This window comes from Pseudophryne corroboree, chromosome 6 (genome assembly GCF_028390025.1).
Source record: "Pseudophryne corroboree isolate aPseCor3 chromosome 6, aPseCor3.hap2, whole genome shotgun sequence".
Classification (NCBI taxonomy): domain Eukaryota; kingdom Metazoa; phylum Chordata; class Amphibia; order Anura; family Myobatrachidae; genus Pseudophryne; species Pseudophryne corroboree.
In genome coordinates, this window is record NC_086449.1 from 112,346,105 (window position 1) to 112,373,164 (window position 27,060).

At 45.9% G+C, this 27,060-nt stretch overlaps 1 protein-coding gene across 3 annotated transcripts in view; it reads right to left on the reverse strand.

Moving 5' to 3' along the window:
* Positions 1-6,242: 6,242 nt before the first annotated feature.
* Positions 6,243-27,060, reverse strand: part of LOC134936590 (cAMP-dependent protein kinase catalytic subunit alpha) — a 107,889-nt gene continuing 87,071 nt past the window's right edge. For all 3 annotated transcript variants that reach the window (XM_063931696.1, XM_063931695.1, XM_063931694.1), the window contains 4 exons: positions 22,581-22,676; positions 9,176-9,298; positions 8,854-9,018; positions 6,243-8,532 (listed from right to left, as the gene is read on the reverse strand). In XM_063931696.1, the coding sequence (XP_063787766.1) occupies positions 8,407-8,532; positions 8,854-9,018; positions 9,176-9,298; positions 22,581-22,676 (510 nt within the window). In that variant the 3' untranslated portion in view covers positions 6,243-8,406. The remainder of the gene's footprint in view (positions 8,533-8,853; positions 9,019-9,175; positions 9,299-22,580; positions 22,677-27,060) is intronic.

The following is a 27,060-nucleotide window of genomic DNA, read 5'->3' on the forward strand; positions in this document are numbered from 1 at the left end:
AGGGTTATCCGCTGATGCATCTGAAGATGCGATCCGGACCATTTGTCCAGCAGATCCCACTGAAAAATTCTTGCGTGAAATCTGCCGAATGGAATTGCTTCGTAGGAAGTCACCATTTTTACCAGGACCCTTGTGCAATGATGCACTGATTTTAGGAGGTTCCTGACTAGCTCGGATAACTCCTTGGCTTTCTCTTCCGGGAGAAACACCTTTTTCTGGACTGTGCCCAGAATCATCCCTAGGCACAGCAGACTTGTCGTCGGGATCAGCTGCGATTTTGGAATATTTAGAATCCACTCGTGCTGTTGTAGCAGTATCCGAGATAGTGCTACTCCGACCTCCAACTGTTCCCTGGACTTTGCCCTTATCAGGAGATCGTCCAAGTAAGGGATAATTAAGACGCCTTTTCTTCGAAGAAGAATCATCATTTCGGCCATTACCTTGGTAAAGACCCGGGGTGCCGTGGACAATCCAAACGGCAGCGTCTGAAACTGATAGTGACAGTTCTGTACCACGAACCTGAGGTACCCTTAGTGAGAAGGGCAAATTTGGGACATGGAGGTAAGCATCCCTGATGTCTCGGGACACTATATAGTCCCCTTCTTCCTGGTTCGTTATCACTGCTCTGAGTGACTCCATCTTGATTTGAACCTTTGTAAGTGTTCAAAATTTATTTTTATTTTTTTTTTTTAGATTTAGAATAGGTCTCACCTAGCCTTCTGGCTTCAGTACCACAATATAGTGTGGAATAATACCCCTTTTCTTGTTGTAGGAGGGGTAATTTGATTATCACCTGCTGGGAATACAGCTTGTGAATTGTTTCCCATACTGCCTCCTTGTCGGAGGGAGACCTTGGTAAACCAGACTTCAGGAGCCTGCGAAGGGGAAACGTCTCGACATTCCAATCTGTACCCCTGGGATACTACTTGTAGGATCCAGGGGTCCTGTACGGTCCCAGCGTCATGCTGAGGGCTTGGCAGAAGCGGTGAAACGCTTCTGTTCCTGGGAATGGGCTGCCTGCTGCAGTCTTCTTCCCTTTCCTCTATCCCTGGGCAGATATGACTCTTATAGGGACGAAAGGACTGAGGCTGAAAAGACGGTGTCTTTTTCTGCAGATGTGTGACTTAGGGTAAAAACGGTGGATTTTCCAGCAGTTGCCGTGGCCACCAGGTCCGATGGACCGACCCCAAATAACTCCTCTTCCTTTATACGGTAATACACCTTTGTGCCGTTTGGAATCTGCATCACCTGACCACTGTCGTGTCCATAAACATCTTCTGGCAGATATGGACATCGCACTTACTCTTGATGCCAGAGTGCAAATATCCCTCTGTGCATCTCGCATATATAGAAAATGCATCCTTTAAATGCTCTATAGTCAATAAAATACTGTCCCTGTCAAGGGTATCAATATTTTTAGTCAGGGAATCCGACCAAGCCACCCCAGCTCTGCACATCCAGGCTGAGGCGATCGCTGGTCGCAGTATAACACCAGTATGTGTGTATATACTTTTTATGATATTTTCCAGCCTCCTGTCAGCTGGCTCCTTGAGGACGGCCCTATCTATAGACGGTACCGCCACTTGTTTTGATAAGCGTGTGAGCGCCTTATCCACCCTAAGGGGTGTTTCCCAACGCGCCCTAACTTCTGGCGGGAAAGGGTATACCGCCCATAATTTTCTATCGGGGGGAACCCACGCATCATCACACACTTTATTTAATTTATCTGATTCAGGAAAAACTACGGTAGTCTTTTCACATCCCACATAATACCCTCTTTTGTGGTACTTGTAGTATCAGAAATATGTAACACCTCCTTCATTGCCCTTAACGTGTGGCCCTAATAAGGAATACGTTTGTTTATTCACCGTCGACACTGGATTCAGTGTCCGTGTCTGTGTCGACCGACTAAAGTAAACGGGCGTTTTAAAACCCCTGACGGTGTTTTTGAGACGTCTGGACCGGTACTAATTGTTTGTCGGCCGTCTCATGTCGTCAACCGACCTTGCAGCGTGTTGACATTATCACGTAATTCCCTAAATAAGCCATCCATTCCGGTGTCGACTCCCTAGAGAGTGACATCACCATTACAGGCAATTGCTCCGCCTCCTCACCAACATCGTCCTCATACATGTCGACACACACGTACCGACACACAGCACACACACAGGGAATGCTCTGATAGAGGACAGGCCCCACTAGCCCTTTGGAGAGACAGAGGGAGAGTTTGCCAGCACACACCAAAAACGCTATAATTATATAGGGACAACCTTATATAAGTGTTTTCCCTTATAGCATCTTTTATATATTTCTAACGCCAAATTAGTGCCCCCCCTCTCTGTTTTAACCCTGTTTCTGTAGTGCAGTGCAGGGGAGAGCCTGGGAGCCTTCCCTCCAGCCTTTCTGTGAGGGAAAATGGCGCTGTGTGCTGAGGAGATAGGCCCCGCCCCTTTTTCGGCGGGCTCGTCTCCCGCTCTTTAATGGATTCTGGCAGGGGTTAAATATCTCCATATAGCCCCCGGAGGCTATATGTGAGGTATTTTTAGCCAAAAAAGGTTTTCATTTGCCTCCCAGGGCGCCCCCCTCCCAGCGCCCTGCACCCTCAGTGACTGCCGTGTGAAGTGTGCTGAGAGGAAATGGCGCACAGCTGCAGTGCTGTGCGCTACCTTAAGAAGACTGAGGAGTCTTCTGCCGCCGATTCTGGACCTCTTCTCGTTTCAGCATCTGCAAGGGGGCCGGCGGCGAGGCTCCGGTGACCATCCAGGCTGTACCTGTGATCGTCCCTCTGGAGCTAATGTCCAGTAGCCAAAGAAGCCAATCCATCCTGCACGCAGGTGAGTTCACTTCTTCTCCCCTAAGTCCCTCGTTGCAGTGATCCTGTTGCCAGCAGGACTCACTGTAAAATAAAAAAAACCTAAACTAAACTTTTCTAAGCAGCTCTTTAGGAGAGCCACCTAGATTGCACCCTTCTCGGCCGGGCACAAAAATCTAACTGAGGCTTGGAGGAGGGTCATAGGGGGAGGAGCCAGTGCACACCACCTGATCCTAAAGCTTTACTTTTTGTGCCCTGTCTCCTGCGGAGCCGCTATTCCCCATGGTCCTTTCAGGAACCCCAGCATCCACTAGGACGATAGAGAAATACGTAATACAGTATATCTTTGTGAAAATCCTATATTAAATAACACCTGACACACCAAGCCCCCTCAGGTTATAGAATATAGGGATAGCAAGTTGAGTGAAAGACACGAGATGGACACCACTCAGCTATCAATGCACACACAAATAGTCACAGTTTGTACAATGTAGAGGTTATTACAGACAATAATACTGCACTGGACTAGCTTATACAGCTATATAGTCAATAGATCTAATACTACACAGTAAGAACTGGATGTATATCACAGGGTAACTGTACTATAAACCCCTGACTAAATGCACTCTCTCTTTCTAACACTGACTAAAAAGGCAGGTAGAATACTTAAGTGTCATGTAAAGGCACAGCGCTGACAACCAGGCGGCTTTACATAGGAGGATTTGCCCAAGCAGTCCCAGGAACAGTGAGCTGAGGGATAATGGAGCCGCAGACACTGACAGGGAGTGAGGAAAAGACAGAGATGCAGCTCCAGGGCGGGAACACTTGCTGGAAATGGCGCCCTGGGGCTGGGGAAAGGGCTTCAGGTCTAAGCCTTATCCCCCTTGCTGGCAAAACCACCGGGTACTGTGGGCGATATTAAAATCGGTTTTAAGAGAAAACCTGACCTGCGCCCATGCCCTGGTGATCTAGTGGGATCGCCTGTATCCACAGTGTCCACCGCCAGCCTCCCACTGACTGCGCCGCATCGCGATAAAGACCGGGTCCCGCGAGCGGGACCCACTTACCACCTCCCGAAGCGCGGCCACGCGATCCTGGAGAGCCCCAGCCGTGTGCGTCTAACATGAAGAAAACCGGAGCCTCCGCTGTAGGTACCTGGCAACCAGGGCTCGGGAGTGTACAGCGCCGCTGGGGAGAGCTGGAGCTGCAGCAGTGAATGTCACAAGACATTTACCACCGCTCCTGCCCTTGAAGTCTTCACTTTTTACCTCATAAAAAGCTTCTCTCAGGGCTGCTTGGAGCAGCCCCTCTGTTAAGTGCCTGCTTACTGCAGCACCAACTGACAAACTGAGCTCCTGTGCTGGGAGGCGGGGTTATAGAGGAGGCGGCGCTGTGCATTCTGGGAACAGTCAAAGCTTTGAGCCTGTTGGTGCCTCGGATCAAGATCCTACTCTACACCCCATTGTCCAGACTTGTGGAGCCCAGTGTACCCCGCAGCAGAAAATTAACTCCACCTGCGGACCTTTCAAAATGTGTCCGAGTAATTAATACACCTGTGCACATGCTGGGTTACCTGCAAAACATGCACTGTGTATGGGGTAATGAGGACCGAGTTTGCAGACCTATGCCTTAGGAGGAAGTCTTTCCCCTCCTTGTTCACGTGATCCTTTACAGCTGAAGAAAGATCATGCACGAATGAAACGCGTCGCTGGGGATACTGCCTTGGTCGTACATAGCCAAATCTGCACTCCTCTCTTAAGGTGAAGGGTTTTCTTGTATGCAAATGGTATACAGATATTGTACAAGAGCATTTTTTTTTCCATTTTTAATATAATGAAGTGTTTCTTTTTTCTGTTTTCACAAACAGTTGCAGAAACTCAACGTTGACTAAACAATTTCTATCTGTAGGAAGAGCATAGACGGGTCGGTTGTGAATCAATTTGATTACGAGTGAAGACCCCACCTATGACTGTAATAAGCCATAGAAGTTCCACTTGCTATTGGTATGATGCATAAAGAAGAGATTGCTAGTCAGGGAAAGAATGACGATCTTCCTTCTAGCACAGTGATCCACATTTCACTCGTGTTTTAGAATGCTGAATGCTTACAAAATAGCCATGGCTAACCAAGAAACATTGCTCTCCTCACTTAATATCTGGGTATTGTGGTGGCAGAGTGGACACTCCCAAAGTTATATGCCACATACTTTACCTTTAGTCCCAATTCAAGGAAAATTCTTCAGTATGGTATGTACCAATGGGATGTCACAATGGCAGTGAGGTTTTTATGGGAGGGGAAGAATGCTTTGTGTTGCCAGGTGCTGCAGGGGGATCAGTAAGTATGAGATCCCGATGGTCGGGATCCCTGAAGTCATAGTACAGATGCCGGAATCCTGATGGCGAGCACAGCGTGTCACCTCACAGGTTTGCCATATTTCGGGCCTAATTTATTCCCCCTCGGGGGGTGGAGTGGAGTGCGGATTCAGGGCCCTGGTCGGGATTTCGACCAACGGGATTCCCATGGATGTCGGGATTCTGGCGTTGGTATTAGGACCTCCAGGATCCCGACCGTCAGGAAACTAACTGCTTAACTGGTAGGTATGCTTCCAACATGGGTCCTTGGATTTGATTCCAGAAAAACAATATAATTGGAGCCTGTACCTTCTCTCAGGTTTATTTTTAGGCTCTGGGGGGCTCACTGGCTCCTCGGGGGTGTGGCGTGTTTACCATTGGTAAATACATATTCAGATTCATAGAGTAACTGGGTCATGGACTGATGCTCACACATAAATATTCTGTCAATGTACGGTACTGGGTAGCATGTTAGGGATATAGAACAGATACTACTGTGATAAGATACTGATGCCTTTGTTCTGCAGGATTAAAACTACATATACACCTCAATGAGTCCCGGGCATATATCAAATACCTCTTGCAGTGAAAAACCTTTGCATATGTATATTCCTTACTATTTGTTACGATTAGCAGTTTTTAAATAAAGCCAATCTTAAAAAAATGTCAATTTTGGGAATAATAAAGTATAAATTAATCCAAGAAGGAATAACAAAAAAACCAAGACAATGGGAGTTCCAGGTTGAAGGAACCAGTGTGATATTAGAGCGTTTACAGCTAAACCTAAAGCGGCAATCAGTTATAAGGTTGGATTTGCCTTAGGACTGCCACCTTAAATTTAGCGGCGAAGACACAAATCATACTTGTTCCTTAATTTCAGAATCCATTACATAATGTATATTACATTTTACACCCCTTTCTTACGGGTTTAATAATAATAATAATAATAAGAGAATTTTTTTTTTTTTTTAAACAAAACTTTATTGGTAATTTGTTTCAAATGTTTACAGTATAACACATGTAAGAAGTGAATGTGTATATAATTAATGTGTATATATATATATATATATATATATATATATATATATATATATATATATATATATATATTTTTTTGTGTAAGTGAATACGCATTTGAAATTCACATATCTGCCCCCAAATTATACCGCTTCCCTCACCATCTATGACTGTAATAAGCCAGCCCACTTCCACTTGTCATGTTATAGATAGGTTGGGACGGTGTGTCCTAATTTTCAAGTGTCACTACCTTCACCATTCTTAGATTTCACAAGGCCCTTAAATTGGACTTTCCATACAAAGTTCTTCACAGCCGGGGCCTTTTTTAACGAACAAGGAATAGTGTTGCAGACAATACAGTACTGAGCAGTGACATCAGGTGAGTACGGCCCCAGAACCCTGACCTATAGTCCATGCTGAACCTGGTTTTAAAAACCAGCATCGAACAGAACAATTTCAATTATGGTTGTTTGGATTTAGAGTTAAATTACATGATACGGTTACACTTTAGGGGAAAGATAACCTTCCACAGCATTATTTCTACATAGCTGCACATTCCCATTTCATGAGTGTCCTATTGCAATTCTTAACACTTCAAAAAGTCTGATTCTACAGCCATGTATTTGGGATGGAAACTGAGAAACAAGTCTCAGGCTCTATGGATAGGAGATAGACCTATCCAATGTCTCCAAATCGGTAGAGCTCTGGTTTAGACTTACCAACAATATTCCCTAAAAAGATGCTGCCCCAGCAACATTTAGGCATGATATAAATAGATTTTAGTGCTTTTATCACTAAAAGGTGGACAACACAACACATTTCACCAATTTCAATAAAAACAGTACCTCTAGTGCTGGTCAGATGGAAAGAAACCTCCATCTAACCCTGTAAGCCAGTAAAACCCTGCTGTGGATCTTTATACAATACAATTAAGCCCACCTTCAGGCATGGCTCACTTCATTCCTGTCCTTCCACTGTCCTTGGCCTAGGTAAGCACTGGATGACTAGACGGACTTAATGCACTCATTGCTCTTCGTTAACACGGTTATTGGGACAATAAGGCACTTTGTAGTGGGCTGGGTGAAAATAACCCTAACAGAAGCCAACAGCATAGCACGAGTGTCTTATTGCCCTTCTAAATTGGTTATAATTCTCCAGAAAAGGACAAAGAGGCAGCTCATACACATACAGTATTGGCTAAGTATTCCTGTCATTACGTCAGGATAACAATAGTGTCTTATTGCCTACAAACCCCATTAAGTGTTTCGCTGAGAACATTACTGTAGTGGGGTGGTAGATGGGAAGAGGTTCCTCTTGGTAGCTGGCTTCTTGTCCTTGATGCTGCACATCATCACAGCTATATAAAACTGAATAACTGCCTCACCTAACAAATGATATTCCGCCTGTGTGTCTCATGAAAACCCCACAAAACCCACAGTGGGGGCCATCTCATTTTTAAAACTTCATTCTGATGAGTGGGCAAGGCAGAGGTTTGTTTTCTTTCCCATAACTACTGTCTAATGCCTAGTAAGGAAGTATTTTTTGTAGACAACCAATATGGTATGAGAGAACATACCGGAAGAATTGCATGGCATTAATGATGGGAGAAGGGGTTAAACCCAGAGGCAAAAACGTGGATTCGTGAACTAAACAGTGGTGTGAGGTGGGGGTAAAAACTGGCACTTTCAGTTTAAAAGTCATTCTAGCACGGGGAAAGCTGGGCAACAGGACAGTGAGTGGCAGGGAAGAGAAGTCAGATTAAAACAGTTCAATATTTATAAACTATGTAAACTAAATGATTAAAAACCAGTAGCCAAGCTCTTCGGATGAAAATGGTTAAAAAAAATAAACAAATAATAATAACATAGGCCACACCCCTGAGAGATATGGCCCTGCCCCTAAGGTTCTGACTCCACCCTAGAGGAACCAGTCACATTTAAATAACTTTCTTGGCCCCTCTGATCTGTCAAGGAGAGAAGCAAAAGTGTGAGGGAAGTGGGGATGACAGAGACCGGGGATCTCCAGGACCAATCGAAACCAGCACCACCAGATCCAGGATAAAATAAGATGGCCGCCAAGTCGATTCTGCACCACTAATAAAAGCTAGAGAGGTGGGTAGTGTGAAAGGGAAGGAGAAGTTTTTGTGCCGGTCAGCGGCTTTCTCTCCATCGGTCTCTCTTGATTGCGGGAGGTCTTAGGTAATGGCTCCTGCTGTCACTGTGCTCCTCAGAACTCAGAGAATTCTTTGGCGCACTTATCTGTTATGGAAACTCTGATCTCTTCTTCTTCATAGTCATCAAAGTTACTGGTGTCACCTGGGCCCTTGCACTTCGGTATGAATGGGGCCTCAACCTGAAACACAGAAAATCAGTGAATACTGAAGAAATGAAATGGAGTGGGTTGCGCGGAATGGACAAAAGAGGAGGAGAAGAAACATTTTGTGGTAAGGAGCGGCTTTGGTAAAATGTCATCATTTACTTATGTGTCTTAACATGGGCTCCATTTCTAAGCACTCCAAACAGACATTGTCGGGCACCATAACCTGTAGTACCTCTAGGATTTCATTTCCCAGGCTTTTGTAACCCCTCTGGAAAACTTCTGAGAACATTAAATTACCCTATTTCCCATTATACTTTGTTTTCTATTAACCCACTTTTTCAGTTTGTCCTATACCTTTTTTTGATAGACTGCAATCCAGTCTGTGGTGCTGAACCATTTATGGCCTTTGATGTCTGTCACACCGTTCTTCAGGTTCCCAAATCGTTTGGTAAGATCAACCTGCAAAAGGTTTCTGAGTAGATCCTTCAAATCAGAACTGAAATGAGAGGGGAAGCGGACCTGGAAGAACGAAAGAGAGATCATCAAGTCAAGACTTGATGACACAAGGGCAAGTGGAAAAGTTAACAAAGGGAAAATGGTAGCAGATGAAAAGATAAGTAGCAGGAGATTAATGTAAAAATGCAACCGTATAAAGACAGAAAGATGGATCCAATACCTTCCCAGATACAATCTTTTCATAGATCTGAATAGGTTGATCAGCAAAGAATGGTGGATAACCTGCAGCCATCTCATAAATCAGGACACCCAAAGCCCACCAGTCCACGGCCTTATTATACCCCTAAGGAAACAAGAACATAATAAATGCCATTATTTTCAGCAAGAAACATATTACGCTCAAGAGTCAAGTGCTGGGTCCACTGAATCCTTTATTTTTTTATTATTGTAAATTACTTTTTTGTTACCATAAACCTCAAAACTGCGGTTTCAATTTCAATGTTTTTCTTCAATATAGGCTTAAGACACATCATAACAAATATAGGTAATCTATATGTATCACACCCTAAGATATGCACACATCTTAAGTAGGTCCAAATATTGCACATCCATTTCTTTTTGAGACCATGCCCCCTTATGGACACACTAATTACTGCATCTATAGTTTTTGGAGAAATATCACATGTCTGAAGCAGAGGCCATGTCCAAACATTCAGCCGAATAAGACAAACCCAAACCAGGCTTGGAAAGTCTGTTTCCCATCTCATTTGGTCTCAAAGAATAGGATTTATCAGCAAGTAAAAAAATCTATTAGTCAAGTGGTGGGAACCCCCCCAACACTGGGGATGTACAACGTTTACATGCAGCATTTTCTTGCTACCACCAATGAGCCTGCGCCCTTCAACGCTGCAGGTCCAGTGGATTTGTCTACTGAAAGCAGAGTGACACGGAGTGGGACTGCTGCCTTGTATATATTATCTATGTTCCCTTTGCAATACAGGCCCCTATTGCCTGCAGCGTACTAACGCTTTCCAAAGAAAGCTGTAATCTCTATATAGGCAGCCTGGTGACGGCCAGGTGCTATCAGTAGAGATTCAAACATCATAGGGCAAAACAGCTATTGGCAGTCCCAGTATACTGTAAAGTCCATACGAAGAGATAGAGAGTGATCGTGCTTCCATGAGAAAACAGAAGTTTCTCCAACGCTTCCATAGCAACCTTAGTCCCATGACACTACTTCCCTGCACCCTCTAGATGGAATGGGAGAGAGACAGGAGGAGAGGGAAGCCCACAATGGGAGTGGAGAGAGTAAGCAAAGAGAACAAAAGTGTAGTAGTATTATCCCCTTGAAAACGCTTGGGCACGCCTGCGTTTTTCCAGACACTCCCAATAAACGGTCACTTACCACCCACAAATGGCCTCCTCCTGTCACACTCCCAATAAACAGTCACTTACCACCCACAAATGGCCTCCTACTGTCAATCACCTTGCGAACGGCCATGTGATCAGATTTTTCACACCACCCCGTCACTGACCGGCGATGCCCCTCGTTGTTGTCATACGAGCGTGCGCATTGCAGTGCATATAAATGCAGTTAGTACCTGATTGGTGCGAAAACGTACAGCAGCGATCAGGTCTCAATCAACCCCCTTGATGGCACCTAACCCCTGGTTTTCTGTATATACCTTGTACTTGGTCCTATATTGTCCCAAACCGCAAGTACTTTTTTCTTGTTTTGCTCATGTGTTTATGTACTCTGTAATGGGTGCTGCAGACCCCTTGTGGTACCATATAAATAAAAGAGAATAATAATATTGCTGGAGGGTATGCTATGCTCTATGGTACGGCTGAATATGAATGAATCAATGGCAGGTAATTATCTGCTATGTGTAGATGTATTTCACATATTCATCCACTGTCCCTCTGCAACATGTCAACATCGCCGTCACTGTGTGATATCAGCTATTATAATGGTTAAAAAACATCAGGCCTGTCCCTGCCGTGTTAGAACACTCGTCTAGATAATATCTGCTGCTCATAACGGACTACAACATTTATTGGCAGAACGAGAGTAATTGGACTATTAGTAAATAACCCAGTCACCGTTGTTCTATAATTCCAACAAACACAGAAATTAAAACATTGTTTCCCTGTGTATCCATCTAGTAAATTCAAACATCCTGCATTGTCATACAGACATCGTGAATAACCTTAAGAGACAGTAGGAGATAGTGGCAGTGAGACGAGAAACATGGAATACTATTGACCACTTCAACGGTTAACAGATTTTTCCAAAACACGTTCAAAACTTGTCTTTATTTTTAATCACTGAAATAGTATAAGAAAATCTATTTAAATCTTATCCAAAGTGATTTTTTTTATATATTAACAAAATGTGTTTTTTTTTGTCTAAAACATTAATATTTATTTTTTATATTATTTAAAAATTATCAGACCCTTGAGGATTGGACATCACGGCTTTACACGGTGAGGCCGAGGGCTGCTTCTCTCTGCAGCCGCTGGGTGGGGGTTGCCGCTGACTGGCCGATCACTGTGGCCAGCAGTAATCAGCACACACTGGAGGGAGGAGCCATGGGGGCACAGGTGATGTGAGGTCTCTCTGAGAATGGCGGCTGCTGGAAGGTTCTCTTCCAGCAACCACCCAGTAGGCATTTCTGACTGACTGCATCAATGTAACCATGTCAGGGAAAGTCCAGTCTGGCGTGGTCGCAGCCAGGCAAGTGGTAATAACACTATCCTGTATATGGATGTGAGAGTTAAACAATTGGCATGGGCATGCGTCTATTGCTCCGCTGTCCCTCTGTGGTATGTTATCTGTATCTATTGTGTGTTCTCCCGTGTGGTCATATCAACAGGAAATACCAGTGTCCAGCTCTCACAAAGTACAATATGTACAACTAAATGGGTTTATTAATGTTAATGTCATGTTCCGTTTAAGGAAAAAAATTATACTGAAAGTATTGTCTACGTATTGCTCATTAGAAAACGATATACATCTACAAAAGCTGATTAATTGAAGTCCAGCATTATGACCATTTGTGAGGGTAAACATAATGGGGGTCATTCAGAGTTGTTCGCTCGTTGACGATTTTCGCTATAATGCGATACGTCGCTTACTGCGCATGCGCAAGGTTCGCAGAGTGCATGCGCTTAGTTATTTTACACAAAAGTTAGGTATTTTACTCACGGCATAACGAAGCTTTTTCATCGTTCTGGTGATCGTAGTGTGATTGACAGGAAGTGGGTGTTTCTGGGCGGAAACTGCCTGTTTTCTGGGAGTGTGCGAAAAAACACTGGCGTTTCTGGGAAAAACGCGGGAGTGTCTGAAGAAACGGGGGAGTGTCTGGGCGAATGCTGGGTGTGTTTGTTACGTCAAACCAGAATCGAAACTGACTGAACTGATCGCAATGTAGGAGTAAGTCTGGAGCTACTCAGAAACTGCTAAGAAATTTCTATTCGCAATTCTGCTAATCTTTCGATCGCAATTCTGCCAAGCTAAGATACACTCCCAGAGGGCGGCGGCTTAGCGTGTGCAATGTTGCTAAAAGCAGCTAGCGAGCGAACAACTCGGAATGAGGGCCATTATTCCATAAAGGGATCCTAGCGGTACTGAGAAAGGGAGCTGGACTAGGAAATTGTAATACAGTAGTCTGAGATATGCGGATAGTAATCTCTTCAGAAACCCCATATCAGTTATTCATCTATAAATCACATTTACAGACGATGTATAACTCAGCGCTAATGCTGTGATTGCCTATACACGCAGGTAACACAGACGGGCAGGATGTGCTTAGCGAAGCTGCTGCCATGACTAGCACTCGGAGTTCAGTCTATGAGGGCGTGGGGTCCTTCTCTGATCTGTGTATAGAATCACACGCCTACTCGCATTCCTTCCCTTATAACTCACAGGTAAGAGCCACACACTAGACTAGCCACTTAACAACTAAAGTAGCCATTCTCATACGCACACATCCATTCATATTCGGGAAGCAGAGCTGTGCCAGAGTTCCGCTGCGGCTCAATCACAGAATCCATCCTGACTAGGAACCAATGTGCATGTGTCAAAAGAAAGACATAAGGCAACTGAAAGACTGGAGTATGATGAGAATTGCAAAGAATGACTGGATTATGCTCTCTCATGAATAGACTGTGGGTGTTTTCACCTGTGCAGCGGACCTCTCTTCTGCATTAGAGGGAGGAAAGACCAGAAACTCTGGGGCAACATACAGTATAACATGCAAGTCTCGTGTGTGGTGCATAGCCCTATGCAAATTGGTTCATCTATTGGCTGAAGATGAAATAATAAGAATTTACTTACCGATAATTCTATTTCTCGGAGTCCGTAGTGGATGCTGGGGTTCCTGAAAGGACCATGGGGAATAGCGGCTCCGCAGGAGACAGGGCACAAAAGTAAAGCTTTTACAGGTCAGGTGGTGTGTACTGGCTCCTCCCCCCATGACCCTCCTCCAGACTCCAGTTAGGTACAGTGCCCGGACGAGCGTACACAATAAGGGAGGATTTTTGAATCCCGGGTAAGACTCATACCAGCCACACCAATCACACCGTACAACTTGTGATCTAAACCCAGTTAACAGTATGATAACAGAGGAGCCTCTGAAAGATGGCTTCCTAAACAATAACCCGAATTAGTTAACAATAACTATGTACAAGTATTGCAGATAATCCGCACTTGGGATGGGCGCCCAGCATCCACTACGGACTCCGAGAAATAGAATTATCGGTAAGTAAATTCTTATTTTCTCTATCGTCCTAAGTGGATGCTGGGGTTCCTGAAAGGACCATGGGGATTATACCAAAGCTCCCAAACGGGCGGGAGAGTGCGGATGACTCTGCAGCACCGAATGAGAGAACTCCAGGTCCTCCTTTGCCAGGGTATCAAATTTGTAAAATTTTACAAACGTGTTCTCCCCTGACCACGTAGCAGCTCGGCAGAGTTGTAATGCCGAGACCCCTCGGGCAGCCGCCCAAGATGAGCCCACCTTCCTTGTGGAATGGGCCTTAACAGATTTAGGCTGTGGCAGGCCTGCCACAGAATGTACAAGTTGAATTTTGTTCCAAATCCAACGAGCAATCGACTGCTTAGAAGCAGGTGCACCCAACTTGTTGGGTGCATACAGTATAAACAGCGAGTCAGATTTTCTGACTCCAGCCGTCCTTTAAATGTATATTTTTAAGGCTCTGACAACGTTCAACAACTTGGAGTCCTTCAAGTCGTCTGTAGCCGCAGGCACTACAATAGGCTGGTTCAGGTGAAACGCTGATACCACCTTAGGGAGAAGATGCGGACGCGTCCGCAGCTCTGCCCTATGTCGAATGGAAAATTAAATAAAGGCTTTTATAAGATAAAGCCGCCAGTTCAGATACTCTCCCGGCCGAAGCCAGGGTCAGTAACATAGTCACTTTCCATGTGAGATATTTTAAATCCACATTCTTTAGTGGTTCAAACCAATTGGATTTGAGGAAATCTAAAACTACATTTAGATCCCACGGTGCCACCTTAGGCACCACAGGAGGCTGTATATGCAGTACTCCTTTGATAAAAATCTGGACCTCAGGGACTGAGGCCAATTCTTTTTGGAAGAATATTGATAGGGCCGAAATTTGAACCTTAATAGATCCCAATTTGAGACCCATAGACAATCCTGATTGCAGGAAATGTAGGAAACGACCCAGTTGAAATTCCTCCATCGGAGCACTCCGCTGGTCGCACCACTCAACATATTTTCGCCAATTACGGTGATAATGCTTCGCGGTGACTTCCTTCCTTGCCTTTAATCAAGGTAGGAATGACTTCTTCTGGAATGCCTTTTCCTTTTAGGATCTGGCATTCAAACGCCATGCCGTCAAACGCAGCCGCGGTAAGTCTTGAAAAAGACAGGGACCCTGCTGCAGCAGGTCCCTTCTCAGAGGTAGAGGCCACGGATCGTCCGTGACCATCTCTTGAAGTTCCGGGTACCAAGTCCTTCTTGGCCAAACCGGAGCCACTAGTCTTACTCCTCTTTGCCGTATAATCCTCAATACCTTTGGTATGAGAGGCAGAGGAGGAAACACATATACCGACTGGTACACCCAAGGTGTTACCAGCGCGTCCACAGCTATTGCCTGCGGATCTCTTGACCTGGCGCAATACCTGTCCAGTGTTTTGTTGAGGCGAGACGCCATCATGTCCACCATTGGTTTTACCCAACGGTTTAATAGCATGTGGAAAACTTCTGGATGAAGTCCCCACTCTCCCGGGTGAAGGTCGTGTCTGCTGAGGAAGTCTGCTTCCCAGTTGTCCACGCCCGGGATGAATACTGCTGACAGTGCTATTACGTGATTCTCCGCCCAGCGAAGGATCCTGGCAGCTTCTGCCATTGCCCTCCTGCTTCTTGTGCCGCCCTGTCTGTTTACATGGGCGACTGTCGTGATGTTGTCCGACTGGATCAACACCGGTCTTCCTTGAAGCAGAGGTTCCGCCTGGCTTAGAGCATTGTAGATTGCTCTTAGTTCCAGAATGCTTATGTGAAGAGACTTTTTCAGGCTCGACCACACTCCCTGGAAATTTCTTCCCTGTGTGACTGCTCCCCAGCCTCTCAGGCTGGCATCCGTGGTCACCAGGATCCAATCCTGTATGCCGAATCTGCGGCCCTCCAATAGATGAGCCTCCTGCAACCACCACAGAAGGGATACCCTTGTCCTCGGCGACAGGGTTATCCGCAGGTGCATCTGAAGATGCGACCCTGACCATTTGTCCAACAGATCCCTTTGCATGGAATCTGCCGAAAGGGATTGCTTCGTAAGAAGCTACCATTTTTTCCCAGGACTCTTGTGCATTGATGTACAGACACCTTTCCTGGTTTTAGGAGGTTCCTGACCAGGTCAGATAACTCCTTGGCTTTTTCCTCGGGAAGAAAAACCTTTTTCTGAACTGTGTCCAGAATCATCCCCAGGAACAGCAGACGAGTTGTCGGCATTAATTGGGATTTTGGAATATTCAGAATCCATCCGTGCTGCTTTAGCACCTCTTGAGATAGTGCTAAACCCATCTCTAGCTGTTCTCTGGACCTTGCCCTTATTAGGAGATCGTCCAAGTATGGGATAATTAATACGCCTTTTCTTCGAAGAAGAAATATTATCTCGGCCATTACCTTTGTAAAGACCCGAGGTGCCGTGGACAAACCAAACGGCAGCGTCTGAAACTGATAGTGACAGTTTTGTACAACGAACCTGAGGTACCCCTGGTGTGAGGGGTAAATTGGAACGTGGAGATACGCATCCTTGATGTCCAAGGATACCATAAAGTCCCCTTCTTCCAGGTTCGCTATCACTGCTCTGAGTGACTCCATCTTGAACTTGAACTTCTTTATGTACAGGTTCAAGGACTTCAGATTTAGAATAGGCCTTACCGAACCATCCGGCTTCGGTACCACAAATAGAGTGGAATAATACCCCTTCCCTTGTTGTAGAAGAGGTACCTTGACTATCACCTGCTGCGAATACAGCTTGTGAATGGCTTCCAAAACCGTCTCCCTTTCGGAGGGGGACGTTGGTAAAGCAGACTTCAGGAAACGGCGAGGTGGCTCTGTCTCTAATTCCAACCCGTACCCCTGAGATATTATCTGCAGGATCCAGGGATTTACCTGCGAGTGAGCCCACTGCGCGCTGTAATTCTTGAGACGACCGCCTACCGCCCCCGAGTCCGCTTGCGAAGCCCCAGCGTCATGCTGAGGCTTTTGTAGAAGCCGGGGAGGGCTTCTGTTCCTGGGAAGGAGCTGCCTGTTGCTGTCTCTTCCCTCGTCCTCTGCCTCGTGGCAGATATGAATAGCCCTTTGCTCTCTTATTTTTGAACGAACGAAAGGGCTGCGGTTGAAAAGTCGGTGCCTTTTTCTGTTGGGGAGTGACTTGAGGTAGAAAGGTGGATTTCCCGGCCGTAGCCGTGGCCACCAAATCCGATAGACCGACCCCAAATAACCCCTCTACGCATCGCCTGTCCACTGTCGTGTCCATAAAGCTCTTCTGGCCGAATTGGACATAGCACTTACCCGTGATGCCAGTGTGCAGATATCTCTCTGTGCATCACGCATATAAAGAAATGCATCCTTTATTTGTTCTAACGACAGTAAAATATTGTCCCTGTCCAGGGTATCAATATTTTCGATCAGGGACTCTGACCAAACTACCCCAGCACTGCACATCCAGGCAGTCACAATAGCTGGTCGTAGTATAACACCTGCATGTGTGTATATACCTTTTTGGATATTTTCCATCCTCCTATCTGATGGATCTTTAAGTGCGGCCGTCTCAGGAGAGGGTAACGCCACTTGTTTTGATAAGCGTGTTAGCGCTTTGTCCACCCTAGGAGGTGTTTCCCAGCGCTCCCTAACCTCTGGCGGGAAAGGGTATAAAGCCAATAACTTCTTGGAAATTAGCAGTTTTTTTATCGGGGGCACCCCACGCTTCATCACACACGTCATTTAATTCTTCTGATTCGGGAAAAACTACTGGTAGTTTTTTCACACCCCACATAATACCCTGTTTAGTGGTACCTGTAGTATCAGCTAAATGTAACATCTCCTTTATTGCCAAAATCATATAGCGTGTGGCCCTTCTGGAAAATACGGTTGATTCGTCACCTTCACCACCGGAATCAGTGCCTGTGTCTGGGTCTGTGTCGACCGACTGAGGCAAAGGGCGTTTTACAGCCCCTGACGGTGTTTGAGGCGCCTGGACAGGCACTAATTGAGTGTCCGGCCGCCTCATGTCGGCAAACGACTGCTTAAGCGAGTTGACGCTATCCCGTAATTCCACAAATAAGGCATCCATTCTGGTGTCGACCCCCTAGGAGGTGACATCCTCATATTTGGCAATTGCTCCGCCTCCACACCAATAACGTCCTCATACATGTCGACACACACGTACCGACACACAGCAGACACACAGGGAATGCTCTATACGAAGACAGGACCCACTAGCCCTTTGGGGAGACAGAGGGAGAGTCTGCCAGCACACACCAAAAAGCGCTATATATGACAGGGATAGCCTTATGATTAAGTGCTCCCTTATAGCTGCTTTTATATTAATATATTGCCATTTATTATGCCCCCCCTCTCTGTTATACCCTGTTTCTGTAGTGCAGTGCAGGGGAGAGACCTGGGAGCCTTCCTGACCAGCGGAGCTGTGACAGAAAATGGCGCCGTGTGCTGAGGAGATAGGCCCCGCCCCTTTTTCGGTGGGCTCGTCTCCCGCTATTTAGTACATTTAGGCAGGGGTAAATATCTCCATATAGCCTCTGGGGCTATATGTGAGGTATTTTTAGCCTTTTTAAAGGTTTTCATTTGCCTCCCAGGGCGCCCCCCCCCCAGCGCCCTGCACCCTCAGTGACTGCCGTGTGAAGTGTGCTGAGAGGAAAATGGCGCACAGCTGCAGTGCTGTGCGCTACCTTTAGAAGACTGCAGGAGTCTTCAGCCGCCGATTCTGGACCTCTTCTTGCTTCAGCATCTGCGAGGGGGCCGGCGGCGCGGCTCCGGTGACCATCCAGGCTGTACCTGTGATCGTCCCTCTGGAGCTTCATGTCCAGTAGCCAAGAAGCCAATCCATCCTGCACGCAGGTGAGTTCACTTCTTCTCCCCTCTGTCCCTCGTTGCAGTGATCCTGTTGCCAGCAGGAATCACTGTAAAATAAAAAACCTAAGCTAAACTTTCTCTAAGCAGCTCTTTAGGAGAGCCACCTAGAATTGCACCCTTCTCGGCCGGGCACAAAAATCTAACTGGAGTCTGGAGGAGGGTCATGGGGGGAGGAGCCAGTACACACCACCTGACCTGTAAAAGCTTTACTTTTGTGCCCTGTCTCCTGCGGAGCCGCTATTCCCCATGGTCCTTTCAGGAACCCCAGCATCCACTTAGGACGATAGAGAAAAGGGAAATATATTGTGGATCAACAGAATCACCCCAGACTGGTATGTGTATTATTTCAACAAGGCTACACTGCTTAAAGAACTTTATGATCATATGTAACAGGACCAACTGCACTCACCCCTCAACACTAACTAACGTTTCCCAGTCCCTGAAGATGTAACTGTACTAGGCTCTGATTTCCGGTCCCCGAAGAGACAACTGCACTAGCCTCCACATGGGACTGCCTATGCATGCTGAAGCAGGCTGTTGGAAGAGAACAGAACATAGTTGTCCTATGGAACACAGTCATTACCACAGGATAGGGTCAACAGATTACATCTCACAGCGCTCTGCAGATGTGTGACCAATCGCAAAGCACTGTTGCCAGGGTAGCACAAGCCTTGGCAAATGGTGACCTTAAGACCCATACACACTAGGAGATTTTCATTTCAAAAGACTGACAACATCTGTGAAAGGTATATCTTTCACCCAAAGTAGTGCATACACCAGCGGTTTCCAAACTTTTTTGAATTACAGCATCCTAGAATATCAGAATTTTTCTTTTTCTTATTGAGAAATTTAGAAATAAAATATTACATTAAAGTAGATCGCGTTTATATGTCATCCTTAGGGTCAGTTGTGTGGTGAGGGACGAGATTTGCTTCTGTTTGGCCACATATTTTATGACTGGCAGCTACCAGCATTGGTTTTGCCTATTATATTGACCATGAATAATTTGAATTGGTCCTGGACCACCAACCCAGGGTAACCCTGCAAGTGTCCCGAGGCACCCCAGGGAGCCACAGCACACAGTTTGGGAACCTCTGGCATACACACTGAGCTATTTTCCCAAAGAGCAAGAGATTTTCAGGAGGCGAAAGACTTTGCTGAAAATCTTTCATTAGAAAGGCTATTTACATAATGGGCTGGGTTTTCAATTACAAGGGTGGGAGCATGAGCCATTGTAAAAAGGAGGGACTGCTGCCGTCTAAAAAGGAGGGACTGCTGCCGTCTAAAAAGGAGGGACTGCTGCCGTCTAAAAAGGAGGGACTGCTGCCGTCTAAAAAGGAGGGACTGCTGCCGCAATGTGTACAAAGGGGGACTGCTGCCGCAATGTGTACAAAGGGGGACTGCTGCCGCAATGTGTACAAAGGGGGACTGCTGCCGCAATGTGTACAAAGGGGGACTGCTGCCGCAATGTGTACAAAGGGGGCCCGCAATTTATATATTATGTAGATATTATACATTAACATTGGTGGGCAGTGGTGCCAGTAATATATACCTGTGCCAGCAATGTATTTATTACTGGCTTAAATAAAAAAAGCATTAAATAAACATTGGTGGGCAGTGGTACTGTATATACACATTGCTGGCCTATGCCAGCAATGTATATAACCCAGTATCACAACTTTAAGCAGCGCCAGCGACTCACTTTACTGATCCGTGCCGCTGCGTCTCCGTGCGGTTACGGGCTGAGCAGGCGGGACTGCGGCGCTGGAGCAGGTGGGACTTCAGGCGAGAACAGGGTGGGTCCGGCGGGCAGATGATGGTTCTTCTATCAAGCCATCATCCCTCGCAGCCGTACACACTGAGTGATGATGGCTGGAAAAGGAACCATCATCCGACGGAGCACCTCGCTGGCGATGATGCGGGAGCGCGCATCATCGCCAGTCGTTTGTCGCTAGCCCATACACACTGGTAAACTTTGACCTCAAAATCGTTTCAAACTGTCAAAATTAACGATTTTGAGGCCAAAATCGCCCAGTGTGTATGGGCCTTTAGACAAATTACTTGTCAGAGTATGAATACTCCATAATGTCACTGACACACCGTCCCTATAAAAGGCACATGGATGTCCACGTTAATGCAACAAAATATTTCTCCAAGGAAGAGTTTGACTGCTGTGTACTGAAAACAGGGTTGGTGTCCCTCCCAGCTGCCTCATGGTGCCAACTGGCTTCGGGGAATTTCTGGGGAGAACACTGACCTCCAAAGGTGTTGTATGGTATCTGGAACCTTAGAGCCTTTAACCACTTAACTGGATAATATGGATTCCAAAAACGCACAAAACTGATTTTTTTAAATTTTTAATAAAGATTGCTTTAAATATCGATGGCCGGTATATCGGTCCACCGATGACTGGAACATGAAGACCATCACATTTAAAATTTTTCCAGGCGGCTATTCTTCTGCAGTCGCCAGGTGTACACTGGGAAAGCGAGGGCGGCTATCTCACATTTCCCCAGCAGCAGCAGCTAATCACTGGGTGGGTGGTGCTGCTGGGCTGCCCTATCAGCAGTGATTGGCTGCACAGCAGGCACTGGGGGAGGAAACCAGGAAGCAGAGGTGCTGGGTGGTCCCTCTGTGAGGAGCAGCAGCTGCAGGAAGGCGTTTCTGACTGGTCGCATCAGATGCCATGTCAGGGAAAGCCCAGCCTGCTGTGGTTGCATCTGATGCGACCACACCATGCAAGTGGTTAAGTCCTGTAAGTTGTGAGGTGGGGCCTCCATGGCTCAGACTTGTTTTTCCAGCATAACCCACAGATGCTCCGTTGTATTGAGATCTGGGGAATTTGGAGGCCAAGTCAACACCTTGATCTCTTTGTCATGTTCCTCAAACCATTCCTGAACCATTTTGTCAGTGTGACAGAAAGCATTACTCTGCTAAGAGGCCACTGCCATCAGAGAATAATGTATGTTTACGTAGGTGGCACGTGTCAAAGTAACATCCACATGAATGGCCGGACGCCAAGATTTCCAAGCAGAACATTACCCAAAGCATCTCACTGCTTCCGCCGGCTTGCTTATTTCCCATAGTGCCATCTCTTCCCCAGGTAATGGATGCACAGAGAAAACAAGATTCTTCCAGTGCCCCATAGTCCAGTTTGGACGCTCAAGTACCAACTGTAGGCCCTCTCAGCGATGGACATGGGTCAGCACAGGAACTCTACAGCAAGCTGCGATGCACTGTGTGTGTCCCGACACCTTTCTATCATAGCCAGCATTAACTCGGTCAGCAATCTGTGTTATAGTAGTTCTGCTGTGGGATCGGACCAGACTGTCCAGCTCCCCACCGGTATCAATGAGCCGTGATCGCCCTGTGACCCCGTCGCCGGTTCACGGGCTGCCCTCTCTTGGACCACAATTGGTAGGTATTAACCACTGCATTCCAGGAACACGCCACAAGACATGACTGTTCAATTGCTGCCTGATATATGCCACCCATTGACAGGTACCATTGTAACAAGATAATCCATGTGACTCACTTCACCTGCCAGTGGTTTTAATGTTATGACTGATGGGTGTATATACAAGTACATGGATTCTGGAAAGCCTGCGCAATGAATGGGTCAGGTGCTCACTGTACATTGCACTTTGGGCATGGCAGTACCAGCTCATGCCACTTAAATGAAATTCCAATATTTCAAAGACCGTAAAACCACTCCCAGATCCCACGGAGATCTGCATCCAGAAAATCCCATCTGCGGTCAGAAATGTTTATTCTATTAGCAATGGGAAAAGACAATGAATAAGCTCATTTATGTGCATTAAATGTAAATGTCACATGGCGATAGAATGTTTGGAGGATTGTGTTCCACTTTAGGTAATGTGATGTCAGACATTGGTGCAGGATACGTTCCAGCACTTTTTGCTCAGCATCAGGCCCCGTACTGTGCACGTTTCTCTTACAACGCTTTCCCTTACTTACCTTACTAAGAATAATTTCAGGGGCCAAGTATTCCGGGGTCCCACATAGAGTCCAAGTTCTCCCCTTGACTCTCTTGGCAAATCCAAAATCTGTCACCTAGTGTAGGGTCACACAAGGACAAATGTGGTCACTGAAAGTTTGTGTGTACAGATAGAAACCACTACAACTAAATAATTAACTCATTAAGACTCATCTTTAACAACTAAAGATTTGTGCCAGTAGGAAAAAAACATTGGCAGGAGAATGTACAATGGTGCTAAATACATTCCTGCATAAATATACATGTGCAAACAGACAAAAAACAGAAGTGGATTTAGTCCCTCTGGTTGAAACACTATGGTCCGGATGTAATGCACTGCGAGACGGCTGGGACTCCCAAATTTCCGGCCGAACTTGTAAGGTTTTTTTTTTTAAAGCGGAAATCATTTACAAAGGCAAAACCAACCTGGTTTTGCCTTGCAAACGATTGGCGCTTTAAAAAAAAAACGTACATATTCAGCCGGAATCTCAGAGCTCCGGCCGTCTTGCGCTGCATTACATCCGGCCCTAAGGCTTGACGACACTAGCAGCCAGAAAGACAGGCATATGACTCAGTGAAGGTGCAAAGCAATAATAACAAGTAGTATACTAAGGGGGATATCCAATTACCTGCAGTATATCGCCCGGGGCTAGCCTGTTAGCCCCGATAAGCTGCGTCTTATCGGGGCTTGTGTAACCTGCTCAGTGCCCTGAACAGGTGTGTTTTCGGCCCCAAATTATTATTATTGTCACGGGAGATCTAATTGGATACCCCGTAAAAAAATATATCGGTGAAACATCGGGAAAAATGGCAAAAAACGCCCGTTTTTCGCTCCTGATGATTCATCGCAGGTAATTGGATACCCCCTTAAAGAGGAATTTGATCAAAACTTGGAGAGAGATAAAGAACTAGCCCATCAGCTTCCAACTATGATTTTACAGGCTGTTTCAAAAATGCCAGCTAGGAGCTGACTGGCTGGTACTTGTGCAGAGAGATTTTGATTTGAGAGAGGCGTATACAAACTCAAATCTAAATTGCTGTGTACAAATATCGCTGGCCAGCATTTGTGGGCTACATGCAAAAGCAGCCACTGTTTACCCTGCATGCAAAATTAATACATGTATTTTCCCTCCTTACACACAACAAGGTTTGTCCAAAGTTACTTAAAATATTTACTGTAACAAGTAATCAAAACAAACTAAAAATGCTGATGACAGTGGAAGACGCATCAACTAAATTCTGGCAAAACAAACACAGATGTTGATAAATAGAAAAATAAATAAAAAAGGTGTATATATAGTGTTTCAACCAACAATGTATATACCAAATAGAAAAAAACGAATACCAAAAAAAATATATATATTCTTTTTATTTATTAATGTATGCTTTGTTATATGCAACATGCTTAATGAAATATTACAAATATTTACTCATATTTTGGTATTTAGCAAGGTCTGTATTTATTAGGTCAGTATTTTAGTGATGGGTCTTCCACTCTAGGGAGCGTTTCTAATTTGTTTGGATTCATTGTTACATTAAATATTTCTGCTTCATTACACTGGTTAATATTATTTTGCACCTTGTCTGACTCCAGGCATTGCTGCATTCATATCCACAATAACTATACATATCACCCACAATTCTGTCAGATCTCCCTCTGACATAACAATAAATACAGAAAACACAATCAGATCACATACAGACAGATCGTGCCATTCCCCCTGTCCCTGTAACCGTTCTCAGCTATTCACTACCACTGGCTGCTGTATAGCAGGGCAGATGCAGCCTCCCTCCCTAACCCAGCGCATGCTGTGGGTGCTGTGCTGTGTAGGGTCCAGGAAGACTGCTACCGCACAGTCTCCTCTCTCTCTGTATGATGTGCTGCTGCAATGATGTACAGCATCAAGGGGTATGGACAGGTGAGAAGTGTTATGGCCCCCATACATCAGCAATAAAATTGCTGCAATGTCCCAATCCTCCCATAGCTTGGTTGGGGATTCGGGAATATTAAAGACCTTTAAAAACCCTGATTCCCCGATCCTAGGATCTGTAAATCGGGAATTTTTAACGTTTTATTTCCCCAATTCCCCGAAGGATCGCCAATCGTTGCTGGCCACTGATCAGCAGATCCAGTTGGCGGATCGGGGAATCAGAGTTGCTGAAGCATGGGGGCCGAATTGGCTCCTTACTAGTATCCATTTGTATAAGTGTAAAAAAAATAATAATAGGATTTATTACCTACCGGTAAATCCTTCTCTTAGTCCGTAGAGGATGCTGGGGATTCCAAAAGGACCATGGGGTATAGATGGAGCCGCAGGAGCCTGGGCACACTATAAAGACAAACTGGGTGTGAACTGGCTCCTCCCTCTATGCCCCTCCTCCAGACCTCAGTTAGAAAACTGTGCCCAGGAGAGATGGACATTTTGAGGAAAGAATTTATAAACACGGTGAGTGTCATACCAGCTCACACCACGAACGTGGCATTCAACAGAAAACCAGCCCATGGCATGAACAATACACAGCCACATGCTGAGAAAATATGTAACACAACCTGTGTGTCAACACAACCAATAATAACACACCGCATGCCATGGCATGAGCAACTGCAGCAACCACCAGAGAAGTAACACCACCAAGGTGTAACCAAACCCAATAACTGCAGACACAGTACGCACTGGGACGGGCGCCCAGCATCCTCTACGGACTAAGAGAAAAGGATTTACCGGTAGGTAGTAAAATCCTAGTTTCTCATACGTCCTAGAGGATGCTGGGGATTCCGAAAGGACCATGGGGTCTATACCAAAGCTCCAGAACGGGCAGGAGAGTGCAGACGACTCTGCAGTACCGATTGAGCAAACAAAAGGTCCCCCTCAGCCAGGGTATCAAACTTGTAGAGCATAGCAAAAACGTTTGAACCCGACCAAGTATCCACTCGGCAAAGTTGAACCGCCGAGACTCCTCGGGCATCCGCCCAAGAAGAGCCCATCTTCCCAGTAGAATGGGCCTCCACTGACTTCGGTGACGGCAATCCAGCCGTAGAACGAACATGCCAAATAGCATCACAGATCCAGCGTGAAACAGACTGCCGAACGCAGTCACCCAAACCACGCTGGGAACATACCAGACAAACAGAGTCTCTGTTTCTCCAAACTGAGCCAAATTGACGACCTAAATATTCAAATCCCTGGCTACATCGAGAGAATTTGAATCAGCTAATGCCTAAGTAACCACCGGCATCAAAATAGGCCGATTTCTGCGAAAAACAGAAACCACTCTTGGCAGAACAACTAACAGAGTTCTCAATTCCTCTCTATCCACCTGAAAGATCAACCAAGGCTCTTGTGAGACAAAACCACCACTTCCGACATCCGTCTTGCGGATGTCAAAGCCAATAGCATGACCCCTTTCCAAGAGAGAAACTTTTGTAAAGAAATTATCAGGCCACACTGCACTGAAATGGAGCCCAACTTTAGGCTCGCATCCACACCGGCTTGTAAAGTATGGATAAGAACGACCTAGCTGAAAGTCTTCCATAGGAGCCTTCCTGGACACACACCAAGACACATAGTTACGCCAACTACGGTGGTAAAGCTTAGCCGTTACTTCTTTCCTAGCCTGAAGAATTGAGGAAATTACTTCACTGGGAACACCCTTTCGGCTTAGGATATAGCATTCCACCGCCACGCTGTCAGACGCAGCCGCGGTAAGACTTGAAACACGGCCTGATCCTGTTGTAACAGATCCTCACGTAGAGGAAGAGAGCAGGAATCTTCTATGAGTAAATCATGAAAAACTGGATAGCAAACCCTCCTTGGCTAAACCGGATCCAAGAGGATCGCCTGAACCTTTGTTCATCTCACGTTTATCACCTTCAGAAAGCGGAGAGGCCCCATAGACCGACTAAAAACACCACGGTGTCACGAGGGTGTCCACTGCTATAGCTTGAGTGTCCCTTGACCTGGAACAATATCCCTGAGGCCTCTCGTTGAGGCGAGACGCCAACATATCCAATTGCGACATTCCTCAAAGACTTGTCCCGTCTGTGAAACTTCTCGAAGATGACTGAATTTCTCCCGGATGGAGATCGCGTCAGCAGAGGAAATCTATTTCTCCGTCGTTCACCTCCGGAACGAAGACCGCTAATATAGCGTTTACAACACTTTCCACCCAACTGCAAAACTGTGCATCTTCTGCCATAGCCGCTTTTCTCCTTGTTCCGCCATAGCGGCTTACTTACGCCACTGCTGACAAGTCGTCTGGCAGAACTAACACGGGCAAAACACGAAGAATACGTTAGTCGAAACGAACTCCTAATTCAAGAAAGCTTTAGAATAGCAGACAAGCTTTCCAACTTGAGCTTATCCCCTGGAAATACGTCCCTTGCAAGTACTGCTCCCCCGCCTCGGAGATCTGTATGCACGGACACCAGGATCTACACCCGGAACCCGAACCTTCATCCCT